At 35.5% G+C, this 26416-nt stretch overlaps 1 protein-coding gene across 5 annotated transcripts in view; it reads left to right on the forward strand.

Moving 5' to 3' along the window:
• Positions 1-1432: 1432 nt before the first annotated feature.
• The window catches only part of LOC148676799 (uncharacterized), a 35186-nt gene continuing 10202 nt past the window's right edge, over positions 1433-26416 (forward strand). For 4 of the 5 annotated variants that reach the window (XM_088613315.1, XM_088613338.1, XM_088613319.1 and 1 more), the window contains exons 1-8: positions 1433-1540; positions 2708-2933; positions 5260-5412; positions 18717-18865; positions 20355-20495; positions 20887-20978; positions 25109-25204; positions 26004-26139. In XM_088613315.1, coding sequence (XP_088469441.1) covers positions 2742-2933; positions 5260-5412; positions 18717-18865; positions 20355-20495; positions 20887-20978; positions 25109-25204; positions 26004-26139 — 959 coding nt within the window. In that variant the 5' untranslated portion in view covers positions 1433-1540; positions 2708-2741. Of the gene's footprint in view, positions 1541-2707; positions 2934-5259; positions 5413-15640; positions 15700-18716; positions 18866-20354; positions 20496-20886; positions 20979-25108; positions 25205-26003; positions 26140-26416 lie in introns of those variants that run through there. The other variant, XM_088613348.1, reaches the window with a different exon arrangement.

Consider the following 26416-nt stretch of genomic DNA (forward strand, 5'->3'; position numbering starts at 1 on the left):
CAGTACAGTATATGCAGCACTGTGCAAAGTTGCATCGTTCTAATATTTTCACATTTTCTTACATTTTTCAGAGTTTTTCCTTCCTTTAGGCAGAAACAAAGTCCTGTAGAGATTTACTGAGATTTTAACCATTTTATCTGAATTTACATTTGACCAGTTAATCCTACTAATCATGTGGTACAAAAAGCAGCCTTTTAGGTTTTGTGGTGTAGCAAGAAACACATTCTTATTTCTTTGTGAACACACCTTAGGAAGTATTGCCCAGAGTACAAATCAAATTAATAAATGAACAACCACAATCAAAACATCTGAGAAAAAATTGCAGCTAGTTTCATTCCTAAGAAATCTAATGCCTTTCCTGACTCTTTTGAAAGTAGGTTCCCATCTGTCAGCAGCAGCAGCTCAGGAGGAATGTCCTGAAGGCCAGAACACATTTTCACAGGCAGGTGGCCTCTGCAATTCCTGCAAAGCTACAGTGTACAGGAACTTCTAACAACTGCATCTGCTCGGCAGTCACCTGGGCAATGGTTTCAAGATTGTTAATAAACTTTTGAAGGTCTAAAAAGTTCTTCTGTTTCATCATCATCATTATTGTTTTTGTTGTTTCCAGATTGTATAATGTTGACCAAAAATATCTGCGTATAACTGCTCTGCCTAGGTTGAGCCGTGAGTTGTACTTAATCTGTGCAATGTACTGTAGGTCATCCTACTCATAAATGAGAAAGACAGGCGGAGGCGGAAAAGATTCCAAGGGAAGACGTGAAAGGTAGCAATTGTTCTGTAAAAACTCATTCTGATAGATTTGTCTTTATATTCACGTACTGTATGTAAAGGAACGTTTTCTGCAAAATCGTTGGACACAATAATATCGCATGCTCTCACAACAGCACTAGCACAGTGCTACAGTACAATGTCATGTAAATATTTGTATTAGTATGTTTCTATTTTTTTTATTTAGTTCTGACATAGTACACTTTACCTAATTAATCAGTTTTAAGAAAAAAATAAAAATACAAATAAGATAAAAATAAAAAGATAACCATTTAATAACATTTTTATTTCAATAAAGATAATTGCATCTTATTATACTGCATTTGGTTCAAACTCGTTTAAGCAAATAATTGTTTTACCATTAATCGCATTAATATTGAAGCAGGAGAACAACATCGGGAGAGCCAGAATTACAGTAATAACGTAGAATTTTTAAATCGAAAAAATTGCAAAGATAATTCTTACATCGCCAAATTATTGTTGAAGCAAAGGAATTTAAAGCTTGAAGATGCAAGACATTAAAATCAGAAAGAAAACTTTCCAATAATGCCATCGAACTATCGCGGTGAAGCAAAAACAAGAAAAACAACACACACAAAAAAAACCCAAAATGGTGAAAAGGATTATTTAAATATCGCGGCACTAAAGAGCCCTGAACTGAACAGTCAAATCTGCATGGCAGTTTGAAAAAGTACCTTATTTGTTTCTGTGTTTAAACATTCACCCTTGTTTCTATAGGAACAGACGCCAAGAGAAAGTCCCAGTGGTGGTGAGATGAATCTAGTGAATTTTTTGTAAACCTATGGCTAAATCAAAATTAGCACTAGAACAGCACTAGAAGCCTGGACAAAATATAATCAAATCAGTGGGATTATTGTTATTTGTGAATCTCGTCTACATTGTTACTCCATTTCATAGATCACAGGCATTTCGATAGGCTTTTTGTTATAATGTGCAATTTCATGGTTTGCGTTTTTGGACTCTCTGTAAGACGGAAACATTTGTTTCTATTTATTACTAATTCTGTTGCTTTTGTGAATCAAAGTAACCAGGTTTGGAATGGTACAGTATCTGCATATTCCTCAGGAATTATTATTTAAATGTTATTTTTGTTGTATTTTTGTATGCAGCTTTATTTAACTGTTTGCGTTCTTAAACATGCACAGTGGGGCGTATTCATAAAAATAATCTCCACATTAAATTAGCTCAGGTTTCTAATACTGAAAATTAATATATTAAACTGTCATTGCTTGTAACATACTGGCTTTTGTCTTAAATGTTTCTATCAAATAAATACAGTAAATTTAGCTTGACGAGAAAGTTTTAGAAGACAAGTGTTTTCAGCTCAGCATTTATTTGTCAGTGCACGGTTATCAGTAATAAATAAATAAGAAAACAGCCTCTCATATTTTGAACTATTGTAGATGACTTTGTAGGAAAGATTTAATGGAGTCAAAACTTTAGGGTGCACTTTTCCTTGTCGTTATTTAAAAATATGTTTAGGACCTAGAGACTTCTTTTCAGTTACTTCTGATAACGATCTCCAAATTTAAATTTAATCGCACATCAATATTTAAAATTTCGAAAAAGTATCATGACTAAAACTTCGAACGTCAAAATATATGTTAATATATTTTGGTGATGAATTCTAAACACACAGTTAGATTTAGGAATTAAAGTTGATTTATTAAAATGTAGCTACAGTATAATCCAGTTGCTTTCCATTCTTAGTGGTCTCCGATACACTCTTAGTGGTCTTAGTACATTTTATACTGAACTGTGATTTATTGTGACGATTGCTCACCTACAGTACACTGTGACATATTTAGTTAATAATTAGCATGTCCAGGCCTGCATTTTCAATGTACCTCTGATATACAGTATGCCTTTATGGTTCAGCCCAGGAAATTTACAGTCGGTCTTGTTGCTGTTTTAGAGTCAGAAAAAAAAAGAAGAAAATCTACCGCAAAATGGCCAAAAAAAAGAAAGGAAAAGGAACCAGAACAAATGCAAAGCAAGGCTCGGTCACAGATGTTCCCATCATTCTTCGGAGGTTCTTAAGAACATATGAAAACCATTGTGCTCAAGCCCGGAGCAGTGTCAGCCCTACAATCAAGCAAAGCACACTACGCTGTATTGAAAATGAAAAGATCATGACAAAGGTGATTCCATAACTCTAGAGTTCAAAACACTTCCTTAATTAAAATTGTTGGGGGTTTTTTGGTATGGTTTATGAAAATGAAATCTGCCTTTAATTAAATCATTTTTACTGGTTTACAACTTTATAAAACCATTATTTATTTATATTCTAAGTGTATTTTGTCATGCTTCAGCAGGTAGCCAGCTAAATACATACAGTACTCTGTAATCCTAATACCAATAATCTCCATCACAGGTTTTGTAACACTGATTGCAGTAAATAAATAATACATCCAATAACATTTTTAAGACTCAAGACATTTGTGCCTGTCACTGTGACAGTATAGTTTCTCCCTGAATCTTGATTTATGTTTTTTAAATCTGTTTCATGTTAATCTTCTGACATTTTACTTTCTTTTGCAATTCTTTACTTCAAGTGCCATGCTTCCTTGTACAATTGATGCTTTTTTTAACTGCCAGAATATATTTTCTATTCAGAAACATAATAGTATGCATAATAGAGTAGCTATAAGACAGTTTTTTCAAGCTGCCATTTTGAAAGCTGTTTAATACTGTGCTCACAGTGTCAAAACTATATACAGTTCATTAACCACAACAGTGTTTTAACAATTCCTAAGAATATTATTCCCGTTTCTTCCATGTACATCTTTGTACTGCATGTAATTCAGGTGGGTAGCTGCGTCAGCATGCGTAGGCTGCAAAGGAACTAGTAATAGGTTTATTCCATGCTGAGACGTTCTTGACACCCGAAGAAGGCTCCACAGCCGAAACGTTGTGTTTTCTTGCTTCTCTTCTCAGCATGGAATAAACCTATTACTTGTTCGTTAAATATATAATGACATCTCCTTATCTGCTGTATTATTTTTTGATGAGACAGGTTTTTATTAAAAGTCCTCATTATTTAGATTTTCCATAGGCAAGAAAATACTTTGAGAGGGGAGATTGTTGATGTTAGAATATTAGTTGTTTATTTTGCTTGCCAATGCACATTTAAAATGCACTTCAGAGAATGGACACCTCTTTGATGTCCAGATGTTCCCCCTCAGCTGCCAATGGAAGGATTTTTGAAATTGCACTCATGGATTTTTCTTTCTCACTGACAGTTATCCATCTGCTGTCATTGTTTTAATGTGAATATAGTTGTCCCATACTGTATCTATCTAGCTTTCTTGGGTGTGTACAGAACTGTATATGGCTGGGTGCAGTGGATTCCTCCCTCAACCTAGTGACATGCAGTGCCGAATTTCCCATTAGGCACTGTAGGCACAGTGCGTAGGGCCTACGAAATTTTAAGGGCCTATGAAGGAGGGAAACACCAGTGACTAATGAAAAATGAGCTGAAACAACATGCTTGCAATCGGCTCTAGGTGCTCCAAATAATAATAATAATAATAATAATAATAATTGCTTACACTTATATAGCGCTTTTCTGGACACTCCACTCAAAGCGCTTTACAGGTAATGGGGACTCCCCTCCACCACCACCAATGTGCAGCATCCACCTGGATGATGCGACGGCAGCCATAGTGCGCCAGAACGCTCACTACACATCAGCTATCAGTGGGGAGGAGAGCAGAGTACTGTAGCCAATTCATAGATGGGGAATCAATAGTCATACGCTATCTAGCGGCTGTTCTAGAAACTAGAAGTATCAAAGTGATGGCCGCTCGACTCGCTCCACCAGTCACGTGGTTTAGCATTAGAATGGTTTAAAGTGCATCATGTCTATCAACGTAACTCAATTGGCATTTACCCGTCTTTTTGCACATTTCGAACACCAAAATCCGGCCCTGGTGACATGCTGGTTAGGTTGAATTGTGTATTCCAATCTGGCCCTTTGGCTTTAGCTTTGCAATGCACTACTTTAGACCCCTGACTTCTGGGATAGGCTGTGACCTGCAGTGACCATCACCCGGCTTATGGCTCCGGAGGAATGGTGGAGGAATGGAAGTTTGGTAGGTCTTAAAAGAAAAAAGATCTATAACATATTTTAAATAAATTCATTCAAAAAAGTAGAGATACAAAACAGCATGAATCATAAAATAATCACTGAACACCTATCAGTGGATTTCAATGTATCTTTAATTGCATGTTCTTTCCCATAACACATTCTAGACATGGAAAGCATAAAATTTAACTATTAAAATCGTCACATCCATAAATGTGTTTAATTAAGTATTCTGTTAATTTTGAAGTATCCAAAGATGATATTTTGACCTTCATAATATGGATGTCTGTTTTGTTTGTTTGTTTTGTATTTCTGTAACATAGTGTACATGTACTTTCATCATATTTGAGAGGTTTTCCACACATTAATGTGCTCCACAGATAACGCTTGCCTTTCCTGAATACAAGGCTGCCGATGCCCCACCAAAGAGTCTTCAACCATTGCTGATGACAATCCGGGATGAGAGGTACATGCTGGGAAAGCAATTGTGCGTGTGGGATGTAACTCTAAACAATCAAGACATCGCTGATCTTGTAAGTAAAGGGAATAATTTGTTGTAAAATATTCTGGAAGAAAAAAAAATTAAGTATAACCACACGGATAGAAAGCACTACCTCTAAGAACAAAATAAAGGCGACAGTCACAACTGCTGTTTACATTTCGCAGTGACCTTGTAGTCATTATGCCATCAGACCTTGAATTACTGGTAGTGAGGAAGTAAACTTCAGAGACAAAGGCAACAAGATGAAGCACGCTTGTAAGTGCAACTGTACTAGCGATAATCTTTACGATCCTACATTTTAAGTTGTCCTTGGTCTAAGATCAGACCAGCTGCAGCAGTGGGGAATGTGGAGATTAGATTGTAATCTGGTTACATTGTAGATTTCAGGTCACAAATCAGGTCACCGACAGTGTGTTATGTAAAAAATGTTGCTACACCGCCTTGTCCTTTCTATGAAATAGAAACCAGCAGGTGCTTGCATGATGTTTACATTCTGTAATATTAAGCAGCAGAATAATAATTTATTTTTGTAATGTTTTTCACATTTTCGTTCATTAGATATGTTCATTATATCATTACATCATTTCATAATACATTTTGTATTCATAATACATATAATTGAAACCAGTGATGTAAGGATGCAGGAAGAATACCACAGGCACCTGTACAATACCAGATTAAAATTTTAATACCCACATATTCTCTCCAAAAGTATTTTAAAACTGATTAATAAAAGGATAACAGGACTGAGAAATGTTTCCATTTTTGTATTTGTGTCTAAACGGAGACTAAATTTTGTCCAGTAAGCATATGGTTACAAGCAAGACAAACAGATATGGGTCATGGAACCATATTGTTTTTCTATGACACAGAAGAATTACATGAACATTTTTACTTGCTAAACTCCTTAAATTCTGTAGATGTAATGCAGCAAAATAGTGTATTTGAATCTCAAACAAACATTCCAGCATATAAATATTAAAAACTGTCTATGTGTAAAGATGTTATATTTTCTCAACATACTGTAGGCTACAGTACATGAATAAGTACTACAGTGTGATTTATATTAAAGCCATGTAAACATTCTTGTGTGGGCTGGTAGACAAGGAAGTGACAACATAGTCCAGGTTCATAAAACAAATATGAATACTTCTTATACTCTCTGTTTTTTAAGCCTTCAGAGGTTATTCAGAAAATGGCTGTACAGTTATTGACAGGTTACATAAAGCATGAATTCTGAGACTGATTCATGGTCAATAGAAAAGAGCACAAATTAATGTCTGTGCTTTGAAAACAGTTTAACAGTACTCTAACTTTTTATGAATGATCCTCTTTGTGGGATTTGACATTACTAGATATGCCCATAAAGATGTTTCCTTCTGTAATATTTAATATTTAAAGAAACAACTGAGAAAAGGACAATACTCCCAAAATGATAAGTGGAACGTCAACATTCTTAACACAGTGTTTTCTCTTTTCTGGTTTTCTGCTTTTCTCAGGAACTCCAACTGTTTTAGCCAAAGAGGTTACATACTGTAGCAAATCTGATTATTTTTTCAAGAACTATATCCAAGACACCCAGCTGTGTTAAAGTTGTTTGTGTCAAGACATTACCATAAATAAAAGATGCATGCCAGTGAGTACTGCCAGTATCAGTCAATTTCCAAAAATGGTTTCCAAAAACCTCCCAAAACATGAAACATTTAGAGCATCGTTGTAGTTTAAGGTAGTGATGGTAGCCCTGAGAGTAAATTCTCCTTGTTAAATGATATGTACTGCGTTAATTTGTGTTGTTAAGAAGCTAATGAATACCTACTATTATTCACACATTCAGTATGCACTCATTTGTTTTCTGGTTGAGAAATATTAATTAGCTCCACAAAATAATATATTACTTTAATAATGTTTACTCGTGCTTTTGAATAATAAATAACATTTTTAAGACTACATTTCATGATACCATATATTTAAGAATACAAACACAAAAATCAGAATGCTACTCAGTCGATAATTTCTCACATTGTTCTCCAAGTAGCTGATTATGTCCAGAACTTTGTGTAACCTTTCCTGTTACACAATCCCAATAATCGGCATAAAGAAAAGCATTAAAGCCCAATTTAAATGTAATCTTCAGCTCACCTGCCAGCAGCAAATTGTAAACATGTCACTTCATGAGAGGTGGGGGGTTCTGCTTGCCAGGGAAAGTTTTCTATCCCATGGAAAGGAGCCATGTGATAGAAGCCAGTGAAGTAGCTTTTAAACTATTTGGGTATGAGGATTCCATTCAGTATGGACCTAAGTATCATTGTTATTATAAGATACCAATGCACATCTAATCCCACATCTAAATGTATTTTCATAAAAACCCCATTCTCTGTGGTTATTTTTCTGAAGGAACTGTGGTTAAAGAGTGTCGATAACCTACATGTTTCTATTCAAAGCTGCTACAGTATTTTGCTAGTTTTAGAATATCAACCTACTGTAATTGATTAGGTGGGTAGCTGCGTCAGCATGCGTAGGCTGCAAAGGAACAAGTAATAGGTTTATTCCATGCTGAAAAAAAGAAGAAAGAGAACACAACGTTTCGGCCGTAGAGCCTTCTTCAGGTGTGAAGAAGGCACACACCACACCTGAAGAAGGCTCTACGGCCGAAACGTTGTGTTCTCTTTCTTCTTTTTTTCAGCATGGAATAAACCTACTGTAATTGATGCCTTTGTACAGTAGAGCTTCTCTGAATCTATACTGAACATGGATTTTTTTACATTTTGGTATATGCCCAATGAGTTTGTAATCATCAATGGTTTTAAGACTCAATTATCCAGCAATGACTTCCATACCCTGAATGATACATGGATGTCTACCTAGGAAATGTCCACCGGGAGAACCAATCAACATTGTTCCAGATTCCAGAGAACTATACAGGAGTCAGTTTAGAGAGCCAAATCTCTCACTTACATCAGGAGATCCCTTGAATATTTAAATGATGTCTCACCATTATGAATCTGTCTGTTCACTAGAACCAAATGTGGAAAATTTATATTGACCCCCAAAATGTTTTTTTGTGGAGTACTCAAGTTGATCTCAGCCTATATGGAAACGCATCCTGTATTTATCGAATGCAAAATATCGCAGTTTATTTTTCTCAGCAAAATCTCCTTTTCCAACAATGCTGTTTTTAACAGCTTGCATATGGTAATTCAATTAAATTGCTGAGTACTGTGTAATTAATTTTGTGAGGCTTGTGCAACACGTTCATTTACCGTATAGGAACTGGCTGCTATTTGTTGATGCATTTTTTAATTTTAGGTTTGCAGTCGTATTTGACATTTTTAAATCTTTTTTTGTGTGAATATGAAAATGAACTGGAAATACATACATGTATTTGGGATTAACTTTTTACAGCTCAGGCAGAAATGGAGTTACATAATATTTGTTCTAGTGGGAAATTTTAATGATGGACATTTGGGCACATACAACTGATTTTTCTGTTTTCAGAAGGTTATAAAAAGAATCAGGAATCAACATGCACTATACAGTATCAGTTCCTTTTGTTAAGGCTTTTTATCATGGGTCTTGACAGATACATTGAGACATTGAGACCAAAGAGAAAAGCATATCAATCACACAGGTTTTTACTGTGCTGTAACAAGAGCTTTTCAAGACTTCCTGCAGACAGCATAACTTGCTCCACTAACTTTCTGCTGTAGTTGACCTGCTGTAGTGTGTTCATCTTTGTCTTTGTGTAATTTTACAGCTTCACTGCCTAGTCATGGATCATTTCGTTCAATTATGTCAACAATAAAATTAATGAGCTATTTGTTTTGAATCTTCATGGATTGCAATTCAACTCTGCGACAGTTTTGCATTTTTGTTACATTTGTACAGTATACAAGTTTATAGTGTATTTATACAGTAATTGTATATTGAACGATTTGGCTGAATGATTATCTTACCTGTGATGGTGTATCTTTGTACATGCATTATGACAACCTTTGTACTGTTACAGTAAAGGACAGGTAGTCTCAAGTAGACCATCACTATTAAATAACTATCCTGTTCTGGAAGGAATGTTGAATATGTACTACAGTACCATGGCGACATTGCATTGTGTAGATTCAAGGGAGTCTGAAATAAGGTACTCAGAAATGTTGTTGAAGTTGATAAACTAGCTTCTGCTAACAGCTGAATGAGGTCTTTTGATCAGTTACAGTAACCACTAACCATCAAATGGGCTATATGCCCTGAATAGCCTCCATATATTTCCTTATGTTTTTAGGATCAAATCATTTTAGTATCAAATGTTGAATTTAGAATTTGCTAATGACAGGTGAGGTAAAGTTCTAGTATAATTTAGGCCCAACTCACACAACAAACAAGTTGCCATACAACTCATTCTAATCGCTCTCAAAGCTCTGCATAACTGTAGAATAAAACACAGAACTGTATTTCTGTGCTTTGGCCTACCTTTATTGAGATTAGGTATTTGTCACACAAAGGTGGAAACAGAGATTGAAAATAAATGGATAAGATAGTGATGGGGTAGCACAGTGGCTCAGTGGCTAGCTTCCCATCTTGTGCTCGTTGCTTGCCAGGATAGGCTCTGGCTCTCCCGTGGGCCTGTATTAGATAAAGTGGTTGAAAATGGATGGAAGATAGTGACGACTAGCCCTGTCTAGTCCAAGTTAATGAAGGACCTGGGGTTAAAAAATAATCTGCCCTTTTCACCATGGAATGTCTCATTCAAGGAAGTTTAAAGAGAAGTTGACTTGGCACAAATCCCAGTGGTGATTTTGTATGAACCGAACTGCTTCAGCCTCCTGCTGAGCTGTAGCAAAGTACTTCAACAATGATGGATGTTCCACACTGCCCATCTGCTTTCTAGATTTCTTGCAAACTGAATTTGCAAGCTGACCTTTGACAGTACCCTATATGTTTTGATAATGTTGTTAAAAATACACATGTTTAGCCAGAGAAATATAGAAATGTGTGCTGTGGCTGTACCCTTTCTTTTAATCTGATGTAAGCAAGTGGATTTTTAAATTTCCCCTAAGAGAGATGAGCATTGGCTCATTTACAAAAAAAATTAAATTAAAGGAAATTAAAAAATACTAATTTTGCATTTATAGTTTAATCATGTTGAAAATGTTTTTATTTTTATCTGTATAAAGTTTATGGTTTAATTTGGGGGAACTAAGGTGCAAAGAATTGTTGGATGTGTAAAACACATTAAGTGTTGCAGAGCTATACAGAAAAGTATTTTACCACGATAACCAAGTAACTCAATGGCTGCCTTTCATGTCACTACATGGGGAATAATAGTAATTTGTGCTCATGTGGAGCAAGGCTTGTCTTTGTTCCAGGTCACCCTTAATTATCAAAGTGATCTCTGGTATCTCAGTAAATTAAGCATGAAGTCATTATTCAAAGTTTGGTAATGGAATCCAAAACTCCCCTGCCTTCTGATAGACCCCTGAGCTGTTGTGTTCACTCAAACTGTTTTTTGCAATTTTTTCTGAAGCCTTTCAATGTATTGTAATTATTTTATGAATCTTTCAAGAGGAAAGCCCAGTAAGGGTTAAGCATGTATTTAAAATTAAACTTCAAGTTCTATTTTTTTACAAACATTAAAAATGCATAAAAAACAACCTCACATAGAAAATGAGTGGATTAAACAAAATGTGGAAAAATATTTAAACATGTTTATTTTGTAATATTAGTCTTTTAATGAAAAAATAATCAACATTTAAATAAATACAACAGTATTAATCTCTGCAGCACACATGAAAGCAAAACTTTTTTACTGATTTGTCTATGAATTTGTTTTCTAATGTTATGTCCTCAGTGAGCATGTTGTAATATTCTTGTATTTTTTATTTTCAGAAATACTTACATTTGTTGTTGCAATATGGATTTAATGTACCCATTTTTTAAATCCTGAAACAGTCTAGAGAACATCATATGGTCCAGAAATATTTTATTGTTTATAATAAACACTCATTTAAGTTCATTTGTTTTGTTAGGCCTTTACTATTTCTTTATTTGATATGCTATTTTGCCAAAATAGAAATTTAAATCAGATTTAAAAAAAAATAAATTAATGCAACAAGATGATCCTTATTGATGGAAAAAATAAATGTTTTCCTTGTCTGTGCCTTGATTCATTGTTACTTTCATTTTTAACAGCAGTTAGAAGCAAAAAAAACTTTTTGACTTTTTTCTGTATCTTATCATTTTGTATTGAGGAACACAAAGACAAACCATTACCTAGGGACAAGTAAAAAAATACGGACGTCAATATGAATATTATGCTGAGCACCAAACCATTCTGATGTTTTACAAGGCAGTAATCCAACCTAAACTCTAGACAACACGGCTCGTCTTTGTGATGCCTCTGGCATAGACTGCAGTTCCCAGAATTTCACATCCAGACACCCAACAAGCCGGATGAATTTTAGGACCCTTTGCAGTGACTGACAGATAGTAAAAAGGGGTAGAGGAGTCGAAGGAAAATCCGAGTGCACTTATCCAAATCGTAGATCAAAGGCCGTGGTCCAAGAGAGGTTCGTAAGACAGGAAGCCAAAGGTTCAGGAGTCAGGTAAATTGCAAGGAAGTCTCGAGAGTGAGAAGGGGAGCTCCACCAGGTGAAAAACAATACTGAGCATTGAGGTCAAGGTCGTGAGGGCTTAAGTAATCCAGGAAATGGAGGGTGCGATGATGAAAGAAAGGTCTGGTTGTTTGATTAATTAATGCGACAGCATTTGTTGGAATTGGAAAGAGCTGGAGTCTGATTGGGAACGATGCGAGGTCGTTTGACGGGAGTAGCGTATTGGTTGGATTCTGATTGTGGGCGGTCGTGACAAAAAGTCAATACTATGAAAAGTCCAACATAATTGTAATTCCTTCTCTGGTGAATGTATGTCTCTTTGTATAAAATACTGGATTAGTCGAATGTATACAAAACTAATATAAAATAGAGCCAGTAACCTACAGTTCTTAACTGTTTTTAAATTATATTTAGTAAACAGGGATTTATAATAAAAAAAGAAGCTTTTATCTGGCAACAAAAGTGAAGAGTACAAAATGTGGGTGGAAAATAAAGAAACCCCAAATTAAAAGGCAGTATTTTATCAGACCCATTAGATACAATCTATTCATTTTAAAATGAGACCTGTTGAACCTTAAGGAGTCACATGCAGCACTAATGTGAAGAGTGGAATTTGAGTAAAATACAAAAATGCTGTTCTTTCTTTATATATTTTTTTACTTTAATTGCTTGTGATACCCAACATCTTTGGTAGTGATCTGGCCTTTAAATCTTATTTTTTCATGACTCATTTTCATGAAAAGGCTTCGTGCTGCAGTTCAATTCAAATTCTGAGTTACAGTTAAAAAGGAGTTGATTAATGCATTCATTCATTAACACATTACTGACAAATATTCGACACTTGGAGGGTTCTTTCGCATGAAGATTATATAAAAATCTCCTTGTTTGTGTTGGCAACATCCAGCAGGCCTCAGACTATCCCTGCATCCTTTCACATTGGGTGTACCAGCTGCCTTGATCCAGTCCATAACAGTTAATTAGAAACACAGACCAAATGGCTAGAATCCCAGTGATTTTGGCATAGGAAAGACAAGAGCATTCCAAAAAATGTAATCTCACCTACCATTATCACAGTGTGTATCCTACTTGCAACTCTTTCCAACAAGATATTGGAGAGAAAGATGAGAGGTTGTATAAACCCTATTTAAAACTGATCACTGTCTGTATCCAGCTTCACAGCTACAGTACAGTACAGTAGAGCTACAGTTGAAACTTTATTTGCATCATAAGAGAAGCTCTGTAACACTTTATTTGAATGAGCCTAAAACATACCATTATAACTCCTTCTTAAAGACTATATAACTTTATACAATAACATTTACAAATTTTTACAACCATCTGTGAAAATGACATGACAGATATGCGACATTACAGTCATGGAATGGAATGGTTCATAACAACATAAAATTCCAACCGAAAACTAACAGCACAGCCCCAGGGAGACAGGTGACGGTAGTGGAAGACACCACTATGAATTTGAGAGCTGACAAGGACTTTGTATGGATGCAGCTCATTTATCAGAGGTCCTGTTATGTTTATGTGAAGTTTCATTTTATTATTTGTATATATAAATGTTGTTTTATTATATTATATAGTGTGTAAGAAGTTGTAATGGTTTGCATGTCAATATCATGTTTTCATGTTCTAATGAGAGATTGAGAATACATTTTATAGAGTATATAATAATAATAATAATAATAATAATAATAATAATAATAATTGCTCACACTTATATAGCGTTTAACTGGACACTCAACACAAAGTGCTTTACAGTTAATGGGGACTCCCCTCCACCACCACCAATATATTTTGCAATCTGCTTGCGGTATCTCCAGTGGTAAACTGGAGGCCTGTACACTCTAGTTTATAGTCTAGTCATTCTAGTAATCCTTAAAGATTAAGCTTTTGACCAAGCTACAGTAAATATACATTTTGTAGTTGGTCTAATTGTGAATTTGTGTGGCTTCCCAATTTATCTTTTTTGAATAACATAAAGTTTGACAGATAACTTTTGTTCTTCACCAAATATGAATTTGACAAATATCCAACTTGGTAATAAACGTTTATGCACATATTTTCAACTGTTAATAAAATTAACTTTACAGTATTTTTAGAAATGACCCCTCTAAATATGTCCCAAAAAATTAAAAAAATGTTAAATCCTCCCTGACTATATACTGTATGTACATTAATAAAAACAGCTGATCTTTGAAACATTTTAGACAAAAGTCAGAAATTACACTAACCTTGCACTGTGGCTGCCTGCCTAACATAACAGCTAGAATTATTCATTGGTGTTTATTCACTTTGCTCATGGTGATTAATCATAAACATGCTTTATTTTGTGTCATAATATAATCCGAATCTTTTGATTAAAAACAGTCTTTTCTACACTTCATTTCTTACAAAGAAAAAATGAAAAATTATAAACTATTTACCATTAAATAGAAACTAATTCTTTTTTCTCATTAGCAGCTGGTTTATTTTGGCCCCTAATATTTCCAGAAATCCCTGTAGTCCAAATAAATTGTGAGAGTTGTCAAACGAATTAATGTATTGAGAAGTCACTTGGAAAAACATCAGATGTGATTATAATAATAGTCTTTGTTTCGTGTAGCTGCAGTATGTATTGTATTTTATTCTAAATTAAATGATATTCAAACTGTAAACTGCAACCTTTAATTATTTTATTTTGGCAAGATTTGTTCTTTAGGATGAATGAAAGTGGTTTTAACTGCAATCAATTTGACAATTGACTAATGGCTATATAAATATCCATCTGTTATCAAAAAGCATAAAAAGTAAATTGTAAGTTTGGTTATTTGTCCAACAAATTTGTTTAAGTAATGATTACATAAAATTGTTACACAAAGGGATCATCTATCTTCAGCTAATATTTATATTTACAAAAATTTACAACATTTCCACCTTAGGAAAATTAACATGGCCTTCCTGTGCAGCACTTCAAGTTCCATAGCCAATGTCATACTGTATGTGCCTTGATTAATGATCTTAATACTTGTATTTTCTGCAATGGTGCCCTGTCCAGGGTACCCTGCCTTGTGTCTGTAGTCAAGATAGACTCTTGCTCCCCCATGACCAGAACTGGATGAAGCAGTTAGAAAATGGATGGATGAATACTTGTATTTTTGTTGTTGATGTTTAAAAATTAAGTGGCTCCTTTTATTAATGAAATGACATATGTATGCATGCTTTTTTTCACCACTTGCCAAAAGCACTTATGCATGCATTAGCCCTTTTATTTACTGATTATCAGTTTAAATTTGAGGACAGTTTAGTATTCTTATCTATTCTGACCTTGAAAAGGTAATTAAATGTGAATTGAACATAAATCATATTGCATAAAGAATTTCCTAATCAAGGAATGTCATCATACCATCATCTCACCATGCCGGATGTTATGCCTTTAATTATTGTATTGAATATTGTTTAGGTAAAATTGGACCCTGGTAAATCTTATTAAACTAAATTCACATTATTGGCAAAGTGATGTCAAACAAATATCTTCTGGAGTATTGGGGTTGATTCAATCTCATGTATGCTCCACACCTGAAGAAGGCTTCACAGCTGAAACATTGTGTCTCTTTTCTTCTCTTTTCAGCACGGAATAAACCTTTACCTGTTTCTTTGCAGCCTACGCATGCCGGCGCAGCTACGTACTTGAAATTCTTATCCCATTCATATCTTACATGGTACAGTATAAACAACGAGCATGGCAGTAGAATGTTACAGTATGTATTTTACTATAGCAGACTACATATGTGTTTTAACCAATAATCTAGATGTAACAGAAATCATTAAGAAAACTGGTGAACACACCACAGTTTTTTATGTGTGTATGTATGAGCCAGATGAGTGTCATTTAACATGAGCAACAGTGGAAGTGCAATGGCGTGACAATGAGAATTACGAATGGCTCACACATCTGTTACTTGTGAGAATACGTTGACGATTCCATCTGTTTTATATTGTTTGGTAGCTTTGTCCCCAATTCTCTGTCAGTTTTTTCCATTTATTGTTTGATGAGTTTCCCTCATCAAGTACTCTTCTACAGTTCCCCTTCCTCATTTCTTTCCTTGAGAGACCTGACATTATTATAGTATTCTTAAATAGTTGAAAAAGTTTGGAAGACCACAGGTATTTTCCTGAGATCTGATGATACACACACATATTTTAGAGATTTAGCTGTCTTAGAATGAAAGTCGCAGCCCCTAAACAGCCAGTAAAAACAGGTTTATTCTGCTCATGGAACATTCCACTTTTCAAATTCAGTCTGCGCTTGCACAGTAACATTACGGTTAGTGCTACTGCCTCACATCACTTTGGCACAGGATTTGATTCCTGGCAGTACAAATTCTGTGTGGAGTTTGCATGCTCTCATAGTTTTTCTGCTAGTGCTCCAGTTATCTCTCACCTTCCAAAGTCATGTTTGCTACCATAGTTAATCTAAATTATGCCTCTGTGTGTCCACCAATGGACTGGTGTCCCATCTATGGTGTAGTCCCTCCTTGTGCCCTGTGTTTCCAGGAAAGCCTCTGGGACGCAGTGACTTTTGCATGAAATAAGAGGTTTTTCTTTGAAACCTCTTGACGCCTTCTGCTATGACACCTTGTTTTGTGGTAGAAAAGTTTTTTCAGCCCAGGTGTTCTGTGTGTGCAGAATTCAACAAACATTGTAGAGAATGACTAAGATATTTAATTAAAAGGCACAACATTATCATAGAAAGGACATTAACCATACAGAAGTACCTGAAGACTGAATAGAAAACAAATGTACAACATTTGAAAAGTAGTATGTACAGTGTGTCAGTAAAATGGGTTAGAAATCCAGGAGATGAAAGGACAAAGACAAAATCAAATAAGCAAACTACCACACTGCAAGGTGAGGCACATGAATATAAACCTGACTTATTAAACAGAGATAAACTGACACAGGCTTATACTGGGAAGCACTCAGAAGACATAGTTAAAAACCCAGCCAAACATACACACAAACAGGGACAGGTTTAAACCCAAAATACAGATGCAGGCTTAACCCTCAGTAAAATTCACACACAGACAGGGGCAGCCTTAAACCTCAGTCAAACACACACGCAAACAGACACAAGCAGATACTGGGGTTTCTTCCAGTCAAACACAGACAAACAAGGGCCGGCCAAGCTCAAGTACAGAGGAATAAAAGACGTTGCTAAGGGAGTGTGCATAGTTTAAACCTAAAAGAGAGAGCTTCCAGAAGTAATACATACTGTAGAAACTACTACTACTTACTTTAATCTGTTGCAATTCTACACAGAGTCCAACTAGTTAGCTGTGTCAGCATATGTAAGCTGCAAAGGAACAGGTAAAGGTTTATTCCATGCTGAAAAGAAAGAGCCTTCTTTATTGTGTCAAAAGATTTTACACTGCTCTTACAATTACCAACAACTCTGCATTTTCAGTGTTTCCCTCAATTCTTTCTCTTCCCTTGCACCAACAAAGATAATTCCCCACTCCAGAAAGTCCACCCTGTCAGAAGGGTTTCAAATACAGATGCTCAACAAAAAAACAAATTATGTAATTATGAGTACTTCAAAATAAATAAAAAAGAATATTTCGTGTTTACAATATAAATTATTAATACCTGAAAAAAATGATTAGTCTTTGAAATGAATACTTACAAATGTTGTTATCATTACAGATGCAACCGGTACTTTGATTGTTGCATTGATCCTACCAATTGCCAGCTGAATAATTAAATTTCACTGAAAGACTCACATGCTGAGTAAGCCCAGAAACTCTGTAGTTAAATGGACAACTACAGTATAGTTTTTTTTATTTAAACTGCCTGCAATCCCTTAAAAATTAAACATTTCATTATGACCATTTTGAAAATAAACTTTATCTGATGGTCTTTATGTAATTATGTTGTTATTATGCCAATTAAATCATTTACAAATTTATCTGTACTGCATAACGAACATTTTCGTAACATTCAACTGTGAAAAAGTGGTTGCCCGTTCCCCCAATGCAATAACTGTTTACATAAATTTTTGAACTCCTGTGGAAAATTGTTTGCATGTGCATTGTGTTTAATGTAAATGTCTTTGCAAGCATGAAATGTCCAGAATGATAAGTGAGCCCTTGTGATAAGTAACCTGCATTCCCTGGCTAAGGTTTTTAAGTTACCCTTGCAATGAAAGCCTCTTAACTAGCCCATGAAAATCCTTTAGCCTGTTAGTTTAGCATACTTCTAGGGACAAAAATGTGATGTACGCATCTTTGATTTTAACAGAATACACCTGTAACCTCAGACTCATGACACATACACAAGTTGGAAATAGATCTTACAAATCTTATGTTAACCATACATTATCAGGGAGCCATTTAACCTGGAGAAAATCATGGTAGATTAGAGCATTCATTCATAAGGATCAATTCGATAATTAAATTAATCGAATGGTTCAACGTCCTGTAATAAAATGGAAATGCCACAGTTGACTACCCCGGAAGCAGACTTTATGTTATGAAGAGACCACATATGTGCAAAACTGCACAAGTAGAATCCAGTGCCATCTGAAGAGGGAGCAGAGCATTTGCTATACCAGATCAGTAATGTACTTGCAATGTTGTCACAGGAAGAAATCTGGACAATTGCTTAATGTTTGCTGTGTACTTTATATTTACCATACAAAGAAACTGTATTTTTCCTTCAATGCTTTTTTGTTATACAGTCCATAATTCTCGAAAAGAGGGGGCGCACGGTTTACCCATTTACTCATCTCGAGCTGCTGGACTGTGGACTCGATGTATGGTCCATGGAAAGACTTGGGAAAGCAGTTAACCTCAGCTCATTGACTTCTCTTAATCTAGACTATAATACGTAAGTACAGTATTTGCTGGGTTATGTTAGATGATTTGATGTAGATTGTTTCAGCATTCATTTCATTACATGCATAATACTTTAGCAGAAGATGAAAAACACTTCTCAGATATCAAATATAATCTGAAACATAAAGCAGTATATTAAATATAGTGTTCTGTGTTATGTTTCTGCTGTGAGGAATGAATATCGTGATAGGCATGCATCACAGCTTCAGGTCAATGTTCTTCTGATTTTATTTTGGGTTCTGACCAGGATGGAGCTACATGCCTCCATAATCTCATAAGGATGTGGTGGAAAAATATGCAGCAACTGATTTATGGTACCACAGAGCATTGAAGTATGATCTGATGCCAAAATTAGAGTTCTCTTGCTACTTACTGCGTACTGTATGTGCTACTATGAATTGAATGTCAGTTCTTTAGATGCACATAAAAAGCGTCTTAATTGTAATCTTGCATATTTATAACCTATACTAGATGTGATAAATTGATCAATCCAGAGAATAATGAATATTTAATATAGTTATGATATCAAGGACATCATTCATTACAAGAGGGAAATTATGTCTCAGCAATATCCAGGATTGTTAATTTCCCAAATTAGGTTCTTTTAAAATGTAGATGTTTGTTTTATCTACAGTAGACTACCTGCATCTACAGATGTACAATCAAGATATGATGGGGGTAATATCACCAACCTCCATAGTGTTCCATGTGTGATCTACCTCCTTTAATACTTTGCTGCTTTTTGTTATTTACAAAATTAGAAACAAAGACCAGAATATCAATTTTTCTGGAAGGTAATCAGCTAACAAATAACTATTTGATTTGCTACACGTTAGTTTTAAAAGAGAGCTGAAGAACTTTGGATGAAAATGTATAGATCTTAAAGTAGGACCAAATATTAACAGGCATATAAAGTGATTTTAGAGAAAATTATCAATAAGAAAATGTTGTTAAATGGTATTGCTTCAAATGAAGCCTCGAAACAATTTACTAATTTCCACTGACAAACAAAAACTACACTCATCTTATGTTAGTATTTAATCCAGCTAGGCCACGATTTATGCAACCTCTGTGACATTGAAGAAATTCTCCAATGTGGTTCTCTTCAAAGATACAGTACATGTGGAAGTTCCCTATTTTGTGTAGTTGTGGTGTGTTTTTTTCTGGATAGGGTGCTTTATTTAACTTGAGTGCAGAGAAAGAAGTGCAGGAGCTTATTTATTTTCCCAAACAGTTTGTCATAATATACAGTGTATGATTATTTATTTAGGTAAAATAGGATATCTAATGAAATAAAAACTGGTAATGGCAAATCCCTTCTTTCCTGTTGGCCTTGTAAGTTTCCCATCTGTTTTTTTCTTTTTTTTCATTATGTTTTTACTATAGGCTTCTGTTAATAGTTTATCGAGAGACAGTTTACCTGACATCAATTGTAAGAGAGTAATTGAAATGGCATCACATGTAACACTTTCTTCTTGCAGTTTTGGAGAAGAGGGTGTACAAGGATTGCTGCATGGACTTGCAGGAAACAATCAAGTTGTTTCTCTTAGTTTGTGTTACTGTCATCTAGGCCCAGGTAGCGGGTCTCTGCTTGCTGCACTTGTCACAAAAAGTGCAATAAGGTGGGTTTTGTTTTCCTTTTATTGGCTTCTTTAAAAGTTAAAGTTGTTCTTAAACTTATTCGTCTTATAGTGCTAGAGTTTAGGTACAGTAGACAAATGTGTGGATTCTGTACATTTGCATGAACTGGGAGCATAAAATGCCCCCGTGAATATATTTTGATTTATTGCAATTTAAATAATTGAAGTAGCAGGTGCCCATTTATTCATATGAGTGGACTAAAGCAGCGCTGCTTAAAAATATGACAATTCGATTTCTAGTGCGCTTTCCACAGTAATTCATGTTGCCCTTATCTGTTTACTCATTTGTAATACTTGATTTCAATTCTGGTAAATAATTGACTTTTAAAATTATCATCACAATCACATCATATTTTGTTTCTTTTCTTTTTAGAGACCTGTATGTAAATGGTAATGAATTACAAAGTGAAGGTTCGGCAGACCTGGTTAGGGAGATGGCGGAATATGCTGAGAATGTTGCTTTAGGTAAGGTATTATTTTCCAGTGAGGAGAACTTCAGGAACCAGGACTTTGAAAATAGGCATATGATCCAATAAAACAGGATTAATCCATTCAAAGCCAATAACTGAACTGGACAATAGTTGATCTTGAACATCTAAGCCTTTTCAAATCAAAATAAAAAGCAGCCTGCTTATGACGCCCCTAAAGCAATGTTTATATCCAGGTCAAGCTCAGTTGTCCTAATCTCAGGCATGTTTTAAAATTGATGGTTACCTAATTACTGTCAATTCAATGCTAATACATCTACACATTGTTTTTCAGTCTCTGGATATCTAAGTGCACAAATAACAGGCAGGGTATATAGGCTCTCTTTCCTAGTAAAGACACTACTTTCAAGATTTCATCATCCTGTAAAGAACAGTTATAATTACAATTGCTCTTTGCAAAAGTAGTTGGATATTTGTGTGTTTTAAACAGATGGAAAGTAGTCTAAACAAAGGTTTGAATGTGCAATGATTATAGTTTAAAACATTTTCACAGACTTCAACAAATAATATTGTTGTTTGTTAATACAGTATTTGAAATATCAAAGTAACCAGATTTCAGTGAAGGATTGACCATAACTTTGATGCTGAGCTGTAGCTATAAGTAGCCTTTCAACACTTTACTTTTTTATTTTAAGAGAGATGTATTTTAAGTCAGATTCTTTGAATACATACCAGTGATCCTATGAATTGCATACTGAGAGCCAGGATCGTACTGTATTATCACTTCATAAGAGAATCAGACCCACTTTCAGTAGGCAGCGTTTTAGGGGCACCTACATTTCTTGCCACTATAATATTCAATATTTCCTTCTCACTTGACTTTGAACAAAAGGATTGGTCATACAGGGGTATCCCCCTCTTTATGACACCTTGCTTGTGTACTGTAACAATTACTGGAATGCAGGACTCAGCTTGTTTTTTTTTATAATAATAATAATAATAATAATAATAATTGCTTACATTTATATAGCGCTTTTCTGGACACTCCACTCAAAGCGCTTTACAGGCAATGGGGACTCCCCTCCACCACCACCAATGTGCAGCTTCCACCTGGATGTTAGGTGCTGCTGTACATCCACCTGCTGTTTATGATGAACAGCAGCTTTATCCAATCTTATCAAACAAATAAATCCTTTGTTCACAGCTGCAGGGCAGGTGTGGATGGTGGCAAACATATTAGCCAAGTACGCAGAGCTCATACAAAGTAATAAAGATGGCTTAAGTCAATTATTCGTTGATCCAGGAATGTAGACTGCTTAATATCAGCTAATGCCCGTAAATGTATTTGTTGATAAACATCAACATAACATTTTAATATTTGCTTTTTAACACTTGGTTTAAATAATGCATTAACATCTGTGAATGGTCAACAGGCATGTGTGCTCTTCCACATATTTTCAGTCCTGGGGAGGTGTGTGTTTTTATTAGACAGAGATGAAAACCTTCATATGTGAAGGATTTAAAAGATGGTTCTACAGTATTTACTAATGTATTCATCCCTGTACTAGAATGAACATGTGGGTATATCTGATTAATATGGTTCACATGCTGTTTTTATCTTCCAACCCCTTGTCCCCTACTAAAAAGTAATTAGCAGTCAAGTGGAAAGTATTCATTGCCCTGGTAAGAATTAATCCACACCATAGAAATCCTGTCTGAGCAAAACTGTGAAACTGCAGGGCAGAAATGCAAGTAGACAGGCATTGGGATTAGTGATCAGTGTCACCTGTACACTACTGTACACTCTCCTGAAGGATTGATAAGGTTAAACTCTCAGCAACTGTGATGTTAAGTGAAAAGCAGCTGCTTTGCTTTGTAATTAGTAGTTTTAGTGTTTTTAAGTGAGAAACAGATTTGGCTCATGGTAAGTTTAAAGGGATAAAAAATAAACACAGAATACGAATAGCCATATCCATATTATAAAAAACACATTGAGTAAAAATTTTGTTTTCTTTCTTTATTGTGGTTGAGACCCCTTGTAAATGTCAACTATAAAGAGCTGTTTCTCGGTAAAATCTGTGACTAAGTGGAAGTGGGGAGAAACTAAATGTCACACACTTACTGATTATGCAATAACAGTTTTCCTAAAATATTACGAGTGTTTGAGTCATAGCTCTCTATAACCACACGTTTTATAGTCACCTAAAACACAGGCAAAATTACAATCATACTAGACAAAATATTATGAACCCACACTGAATAACACAGTGGTCCTCTGCAAGAGTAAGAACAGCTGGAGAGGACATGACACAAACGTTTAAAATATTTTCTATATAGTTCAATCCCATTCTGTTTGCAGGACCATCTTAATTTGAAGTTATGTTGAGGATAATGGTGTGTACAATTAAACTGCGCAGTCCATCCGTATTCAAGTTTCAAGCTAGGCTTCAGTCAGACTGAGATCTGGGAATTGTCCAGGCAAAGGAAGTCTGTCATGCTCCTACTGTATATTCGACCACACATTACCAGCCACTGATGAAGTCTGTTCATTTGACTGGATGTAGTATTCAATATAAATGTTCAATATTGTGGCCAGTGAATGCAGAATCCTACATACACATATATATATATATGTAGTGTTAGTGAATTTGGTTGAATGATGGTAGACAGAACACTTTTATTTGTGAAGCACTGATATGACAAAAGTAAAAATGATGGAGGGCAGCTCATTTAAATTGGAAAACTGTGTTCCTGGTTTACAGTCTTGTTTTCAAAGGGTTAAATCCCTAATGATCCACAGAGAGCATGAGCCTTTTTCCAGATGGACTAGAGATGTCAGATCAGCTTCTGATTATTAGCCTAACCAGCTTATAGGAGTGTGTGCTTCCATCAGGAGGCAAAGACCGTCTGTACAAGTATAATGGATTACTGCTGAATGAGCCAGGCTAGGGTCAAGCATCTACTGTGAAATTCAAAACCATTTGAACTAGAATGGAAGGGGGAGAATCCAAACATCTTTATGGCAGATGGAGTATATAAAGAAAAGAATCAAAAAGGCATCCCAAGGGAAGACGACAACATCAGTTCACCAGGTAAATAGGTGCATTTACTTAAATGGCAGGACTATTAGGAGAAATTCAAGAAATAGAAGCTACAAGTAATAGCTTTATTCCATACTGAAAAGAGAAGAAAGAAAACAACGTTTTGGCTGTGGACCCTCCTTTGGGTGTGAGCTACGCATGCTGACGCACCAACCCACCTGAACTACTGTACTAGCAACTGTCACAAACAGTTCTTTCCAGACCCTATGCAGAGGACACGATCCAAGGAAAAGTGAGGAAACAGTAGGAAAAAGTCATGCAGGATACGGGAATAAAAATAAGGGGGCATGTCCAAGGAGTGCTGGTGGTCGGGGAAGGTGTAGCGAGGCAAATAAATCCAGGGACGAGTCCAAAGAGATAGCCAAAAACAAGCATAAGTCCATGGCCAGGCGATCCATCCAGGAGATTAAAAACGGGAACCGGGTCGGGACCGGCAGGGGGAACAGGAACAGGAACAGGAACAGGAACAGGAACAGGAACAGGAACAGGAACAGGAAGTTAAAAACATAACGGAGCCAGACACATCCAGGACCCGGGCTCGCATGACGCGGAAACTAGTGCAGAGCCCTGATTAGTGTCAGCGTCTGCCTTTTAAGGGGGAACTGAAAAGAGGCTGGAATAAGGAACAGGTGCGGGGAATGTGGCAAAACAAGGAAGAGTCAGAGCGCCCTTAAGTGGGAGGGACTACAATCGTGACAGTAACCGTATTGTCTGGTTTTTATTGTGTAATTGGCATCACAGAAACATGGCTAACAGAGAGCAACAATGAAGAATACAATATTAGCAGATGCACAGAAAAGTCATGCAAGTTCTCAATTTTTAGGGTTTTTTAAAAAAGATTGTGAGTCTTTCTGAAGGATGTCAAACATATTTTGAGCTGTGGTGCTTGGCTGGTACAGTAGGTAGTGTTGCGGAAATGCGGATTGTAATCCAGGCTCACAGCCCACATGCGGTGTGCTATATGGATGTTTACACAGAATGGAAGCAGACAGAACCAAGGGCCAGGCTGCATTGTAACCTGAACCAGATAACAGTCATTGACCTAATATTTCACTTTCATGCTTAGGTCAACGTGCGGATGTTGCCTCTGTAAGTTCAAACCTTGAAAGTAAAAGTACCACAAGGCCAGGAACTTCTGTGAAAAAGAAAAAAAAGGCAAAAGGTAATTATTCTTGTTGAAGTACAATGCTGTGCAGTAGGCTGGACAAATGTCTTTCCAGTAATATGAAGGGTAGCTTGCCAGCTAAGGCAATACTAAGTAAAACAGTGAATGTTAAGTTAATTAAGGCTTTAGTTAAGAAACAAAGAATATCTGTCTTTTTGCTTTTTGCTTTTCTGAAGTTGCTGGAAATATGCAACTATGATATACATGTGACAAGTTATAATTTCCTGTTCCCTAAACTTGTACTGCATATTGAATTACATGTTTAGTAAATTAAAAGAACTTAATAGTATGTAAATAAGCCTCAAAATGAGGTTAAGTACTGATCAGAAAAACAATTCTCATATGTTTTAAATGAATATAAGTCCAAAAGCAAACATGCTTCAACATCCTGTGCTGTCCATTCTGTAAGCAGAAGGATTACTAAAAATCCATGGATCCAAAAATAAATAAACTAAACAGACTAAGATCTGTTATTAATTTGACATTCTACATGGAAAATCTATTAACTTTGAGAAGTAAGATTTTATATGTGCAAAAAAGAACCTGTTAATTGCTTTTTCTCAGAATCACAGAGGATAAAGTGGGTCATGTCTAAACTATGTTTTACAAAATAAATATTAGCTCTTTTTTACATGCATTGTATGTCATTCTAAATGAAATTCTGAATGTTTTAGTTGTGTTGAAGGCAGAAAGAGAATCTGAGATTAAAGATTGCTATTAAGCTTCATGTTTTGTGTATGACAGAAGCAAATAGAAAACAAATTGTCATTGATTAGGTGTTCTTGGATTTTCAAAGGAAAGAAGAGCAAAATTGCAAAACCTCCAGAAATTGGACCCTGGTTAGCAAAGTTACATCTGGCTGATAATGGAATTGATGACAATGGAAAGGAAGGGATTACTGGCCCACTGAAGTTTGCCCAAGTTATTTGTCAGTGAGTATCACTATAGGGAAAATAAAACCTTGCACAAAACCCAAAATATCCTTATTAAGCATGCAATTGTTCACATGCATCTATCAGTTCCAGGAATGATGCAGAAAGATCCAACTCAAACAGAGCTATCCTTGCCCTTAAATAGAAAGACATTTATATCATTAAAAAAACATGTAATTACTGTCAGCCAGAATAAAGCAATAACACATGCCTTATACATTCTTACTTGTTGGTTCTGTGAACATTTATTCAAGACCCCTTGCTATACTACTGAAAA

The sequence above is a fragment of the Lepisosteus platostomus genome, chromosome 2 (genome assembly GCF_059453375.1).
Source record: "Lepisosteus platostomus isolate fLepPlt1 chromosome 2, fLepPlt1.hap1, whole genome shotgun sequence".
Lineage (NCBI taxonomy): Eukaryota > Metazoa > Chordata > Actinopteri > Semionotiformes > Lepisosteidae > Lepisosteus > Lepisosteus platostomus.